This window comes from Canis lupus, chromosome 19 (genome assembly GCF_011100685.1).
Source record: "Canis lupus familiaris isolate Mischka breed German Shepherd chromosome 19, alternate assembly UU_Cfam_GSD_1.0, whole genome shotgun sequence".
Taxonomy (NCBI): Eukaryota; Metazoa; Chordata; class Mammalia; order Carnivora; family Canidae; genus Canis; species Canis lupus.
The window spans coordinates 32,548,462-32,553,898 of NC_049240.1; the positions used below are offsets into that span (position 1 = coordinate 32,548,462).

Genomic DNA, 5,437 nt, shown 5'->3' on the forward strand with positions numbered 1-5,437 from the left:
GGATGTCTACAAATTAGAGAGAGGGAGAGACAGCGAGATCTATCTGCTCGATAAGAGCGAGCGATCCAGGCCAGGCGCCTGGGCTTTTTTTCCTGCACCCGCCCCGTGCCTTCGCTGGGGCTCCGCCGGCCTCCTTCCTCCGCGCACCCCCACGGGCCGCTGGCAAAGTGGGGTGGGGAGCGAGGCGGGGGGGGCGGGGGCCGGCGCGGCTGCCGGGGCGGCGGGGCGGCCGAGCATGGAAGAACAGCAGCCGGAACCTAAAAGTCAGCGCGACTCGGGCCTCGGCGCGGCGGCGGTGGCGGCGGCCCCGGGCAGCCTGAGCCTGAGCCTGAGCCCCGGCGCCGGCGGCAGCAGCGGCAGCGGCAGCGGCAGCGGCAGCGGCAGCGGCAGCGATGGAGACAGCGTGCCGGTGTCCCCGCAGCCCGCGCCCCCCTCGCCGCCCGCGGCGCCCTGCCTGCCGCCCCTGGCCCACCACCCGCACCTCCCCCCGCACCCCCCGCCCCCGCCGCCGCCGCCGCCGCCGCCGCAGCATCTCGCGGCGCCTGCTCACCAGCCGCAGCCCGCGGCCCAGCTGCACCGCACCACCAACTTTTTCATCGACAACATCCTGAGGCCGGACTTCGGCTGCAAAAAGGAGCCGCCGCCGCCGCAGCTCTTGGTGGCGGCGGCGGCCGGAGGAGGCGCCGGAGGAGGCCGGGTCGAGCGTGACCGGGGCCAGACCGGCGCAGGTAGAGACCCTGTCCACCCGCTGGGCACGCGGGCGCCGGGCGCCGCCTCGCTCCTGTGCGCCCCGGACGTGAACTGTGGCCCACCCGACGGCTCTCCGCCAGCCGCGGGCGGCGGCGCGGGTGCGTCCAAAGGCGGGAGCCCGGCTGCGGCGGCGGCGGCGGCGGCGGCCGTGGCGGCGGCGGCGGCGGCGGCGGCGGCAGCCAAGCCTTCGGACAGCGGCAGCGGCAGCGGAGGCGGCGTGGGGAGCCCCGGCGCGCAGGGTGCCAAGTACCCGGAGCACGGCAACCCGGCCATCCTGCTTATGGGCTCCGCCAACGGCGGGCCCGTGGTCAAAACTGACTCGCAGCAGCCCCTCGTGTGGCCCGCCTGGGTGTACTGCACGCGCTACTCGGATCGCCCGTCCTCCGGTGAGTACCCAGCCCGCGGCCGCGCCATGTCTTTCCGCCCCGCGGACGCCCCAGGGCGCCCCGCCGCCGCCGGGCCGGGGAGAACAGACCCGGCCTCGGGTGCTCTCTTCTCTCGCGGCCGCCGCCGCCTCCTCCTCCTCCTCCTCCTCCTCCTCGCCCCCGTCCCGGTCGCAGTCGGGTGTGCCCCCAGTTCTGCGCTCCTGGCCTCTGTGGCCGCCACTCGAGAGGCTGCAGCTCCTGGCACGGGAAGCTCGAGTCCGGCTCGATCCTTCGGCTTGGAACTCCGAGCCCCTCGGGCCTTCTTTGTGTTTTTACCTTTATTATCCTTAAGAAAAACACAAACAAACCCACAACCAGTCATTGATTTTTCTTCCAGGGAGAGGGGTGTTGAGAGCCGGCGGGAAGGTGGGCCTAGTGATCGGGCTCTGAAATCCCGCCAGCCAGGTCCTGCGGAGGCCGCAATGGAGCAAGGCTCTCATCAGAGAAATAATCCTCACCTTGTGTTCATACAAACACAAATACCATGTCGATATTTTCTGAGGAAAGTTCATTTACAGAGAGCTAGATTGGAGAACACACAGAAAGAGAGAGAAAAGCCTTTGATCGCTGTCCCTCCTCCCCAGGCCGGGTAAGCCAGAGAGTCTGACCCGGGTGGGTAGAACCCAGGGAAAGATGGTGCCGGGAGCCCCCCGCTCCTGGTTCTCTGCTGCTCGCAGACAGTGGGAGAGGAGAGGAGACGGGTCAGGCTCCCGCCGGGTCGCGGGGGCTCGGGGCATGATTGGCAGCCTCCTCGGCAGCTTCTTCCTGCCACTCGCACATCCTCCGGGCCCTGCCCCTTACTTCTTTCACTCTTTTCTTCCTCGGCTCTGCCAGTTAGCAGATTTCTCCAGCTATAGGTTGTTTTTCTCGACTGCCTTAGGCCCCTTTTGAGCCTGTCCCTCGAACTTGGAGACCCCGAGGCCGAGGCGTGCGCTGGGGCAGCCCTAGGCCCCCGGAGAGGAGGCTGGGGCCTGCCCACCTTCCGGGGCGGCAGCACGGGGGAGGCCGGTGGGCTCATCGAGGAGGACGGCAGGGGTCTGGCCTACAGCTGGCGTTGCGGGCACCGGGTCCGGTAGGAGGCCGGGCACAGCGTAGCCCCGCGCCGCTCTGCTCCGGCTGGTGTCTAGCCTCCCCACGGCTGCCGGCCGGGCGCGGATCGATGCGCGCTATCAGCCCCCGCCATCTCGAGCCCCGTTATTGACACGTCGGGCTCCCTGAACCTCCGAAAAGCTGCTTTGATTGACTCGCCTGATGGATAGAGTGATTGAGCTGTCAGGCTGTGAGGCTCAGGCCGGCCGGGAGGCTACGATTTTATTACAAGTGTCCGCGCCTCTGCACACACATACACAACACTCTCACAAACGTCGGGGACGCACAACGCACAGCGGGGCCTTTCTGGAGATGTACACATCCTTGCCCGCTCAGCTAATTGCTAATCTAAACCGAGGCCGCCCTTCCTCCCCACCCCACCTCTCAGTCCTCTCTGCACCCAGCTTAGGAGCCGGCCTTGCCTTTGTTCTTGGCTGCTTTCTCTCTTCGGTGCCTGGGGAGGCAGGGTACTGGCTCCTCCTGCATGGGCAGTTCACGGAGATGAACCTCAACCCAGACCTGAGTCGCTGCAGTCAGCCAGGCCTGGACTCTTTTGTCACAGGACAGCTAGTAACCCCAGGCTCTGGTCGGCCCCTGGAGCCAGCAGCCCAGCTTGCCCTTCTGTTGCTAGGTTTGGAGATGCTGGTGAAGACCCTTCTTTCCAGACAGTTTCAGATATTAAAAGGCACGACAGGGACTTAACTTGGCTCAGGAAGCTCCCATAACCAGGGCAGGGCCCGCCAAGTAAATGCCTAAATGCTGGAGGACTTGGGTCTGAGGCTGATGGACAGAGGTTCTGGCTTTCAAAGCTGCCTCCTCTTTCCCCCTCCTCTCTCCAGATCTGGACTCCATAGCAGCTTTCTTCTCAGACTAGGTTTTGGGAGAGACTTCACCTTCTTGGGGAGGTTTGCTGGGGCCTCTTCCCATATCCATCTGTGATGCAAAGCACAGATTTCTGTCCCTGTTGTCCCTCTGTCTCTTGACCTCTGCCCATAGTTTGCTCCTGAATGGGGGGTGGGGAGGAGGGATGTAGCCTCCTTGCAAATGTCATAGATGGGCAGGGGAAGCGGATCTGGCCTGTTTTTGTTATACAGGACTTTTCAATCCTGAAAACTGTAGTTTACGTGTTCAAAAGACAGAGAGAAGAGAGACCGTGCCTGCGCAGCCGGGTAGAGGAATGGGGACAGTGGGCTCTTTCTTACTGGCACCATCCAAGGGGCAAAGCAAGCAGAGAACCCTTGGGGCCAGCCAGGGTCATGTGGGTAAGATGTGTAACTGGGTGAAAGCCTTTCCCCCTCCCTTCAGAGAAAGGGGTGCTTAGTGTCTCCCTGGGACCCTAGAAAGGGCTTCCTTTAGGCCAAAGAGAAAGGAGAGGCACAGAGAACATACGGCCGAAGATCTAGGCAAGCCCCTCACCGTCCCCTTGTTTTCTGGGGTCAATAGCTATAAGCAGATGGGGTCTTATTTTAAGTTCTGGGTGGAGGTGCACATCTTGAGAAGGCAGCTGGAGGATTCCTTTGCAGGCTGGCAATATCCTCAGGGCAGTCCTGCCCCGGTGTCTTCACTGGCCCGGTCTTGAGCCTCTTTTTATTCCAGGGCTGTGAAGACAGCAGGCCCCTGACCTCCAACTCTGGGATCCACCGGACGGGGCTCCGAATGAATGTCTCTCCATCTTGGATTGTGGGATTTAAGTCTGGCCCGCGGCTCTCTGAATTGGGGTGTGGGGTGCACAGACAGCCGTGGCCGGTTTTCCTCCGCGGCTTCTGGTCCCCCAGAAGGGGAGTCGGCCGACCCCAGCGGCCAGGCGATTGCTCTCGGGGCTGGGCGGCGGGAGGGAGCTGGGGGCGCAGCGGGGCCTCCGCTGTCGCCCCGGAAGCGCGGGGCGCGATCCCCTGCAATTCTCACGGCTTCCTCTGCCCTCTCCCCCCCTCCCCTCTGCCCTCCGTCCCCACCCCCACCCCCACCCGGCCCTCTCCGCCGCTGCAGGTCCGCGCACCAGGAAGCTGAAGAAGAAGAAGAACGAGAAGGAGGACAAGCGGCCTCGGACGGCGTTCACGGCCGAGCAGCTGCAGAGACTCAAGGCGGAGTTCCAGGCGAACCGCTACATCACGGAGCAGCGGCGGCAGACCCTGGCCCAGGAGCTCAGCCTCAACGAGTCCCAGATCAAGATCTGGTTCCAGAACAAGCGCGCCAAGATCAAGAAAGCCACAGGCATCAAGAACGGCCTGGCGCTGCACCTCATGGCGCAGGGACTGTACAACCACTCCACCACCACGGTCCAGGACAAAGACGAGAGCGAGTAGCCGCCGCCGGCTGGGGCCGCGCGGTCCGGCCGCCGCGCCCGCGCCCCCTCCTGGCACCGCCGCCGCCCGGCCCCGCGCCGGGGGAGAGAATCCGCACGGGAGGGAGGGAGCAGCAGGGAAGAGGGAGCGCGAGCGAGCGAGCATCTCAGAGTGGAGAGTCACGTTTGAACGAAACATTTTTAGGAGGGGAGAAGGACTCGGACAGGTGCTACCGGGAAATAAGATCGATTCCCTATTCACGGTATAAGGGGCGAAACTGCGAACTCCTTAAAGCTCTATCTAGCCAAACCGCTTACGACCTTGTATATATTTAATTTCAGGTAAGGAAAAGAAATATGTGTAGCGATCTCTATTTGCTGGACTTTTTATTAATCTCCTTTATTATTATTGTTATAATTATTATAATTATTATAATTATTTTATCCCCCACCTCCGCCTCGCTGCCCCCGGCCCAGTTTCGTTTTCGTTGCCCGTTTTGAATGTCGTGGCTTCTCCGGTGCCTCCCGCCCCGCATCGCTGGCCCCCGTTTCTCTGGGACTTTTCTTTGTGTGCGTGAGAGTGTGTTCCCTCGCGTGTCTGCCCTTGGCCTCCCCCTCCCCCGCCCCCGCCCCCACCTCCCAAGCCCCTTCCGTCGGTCTGTCTGTCCTGCCCCCCTTTCGTTTTCCGGAGACTTGCTGAGAAATACGACCCCACAGACTGCGAGACTGAACCGCCGCTACAAGCCAAAGATTTTATTATGTTCAGAAACCTGTAGTCTGAAATAAAGTGTACACTGTGCTCACGAGCCGCTGGCGGCTCCGCTCCTTGCGGGCTGGGGGCGGGCGTGGGCGCCAGGCACCGAGGGCCCCGCGCACGCAGCGGCCTTCCGAG

The 5,437-nt window shown here is 63.3% G+C and overlaps 1 protein-coding gene across 1 annotated transcript; it reads left to right on the forward strand.

The window, feature by feature from the left end:
• Positions 1–235: 235 nt before the first annotated feature.
• EN1 (engrailed homeobox 1) lies at positions 236–5,171 on the forward strand. The gene is made up of 2 exons (XM_038564528.1): positions 236–1,136; positions 4,251–5,171. Exons 1-2 carry the CDS (start codon positions 236–238, stop codon positions 4,565–4,567), a joined length of 1,218 nt encoding a protein of 405 aa, XP_038420456.1. The 3' UTR covers positions 4,568–5,171.
• The last annotated feature ends 266 nt before the right edge of the window (positions 5,172–5,437 follow it).

Bases quoted from the DNA above. Each gene is read 5' to 3' on its own strand.
- EN1 (XM_038564528.1), top strand. From the start codon at position 236: ATGGAAGAACAGCAGCCGGAACCTAAAAGTCAGCGCGACTCGGGCCTC. The intron at 1,137-4,250 runs GTGAGTACCCAG...CCGCCGCTGCAG, and splicing joins CTCGGATCGCCCGTCCTCCG to GTCCGCGCACCAGGAAGCTG.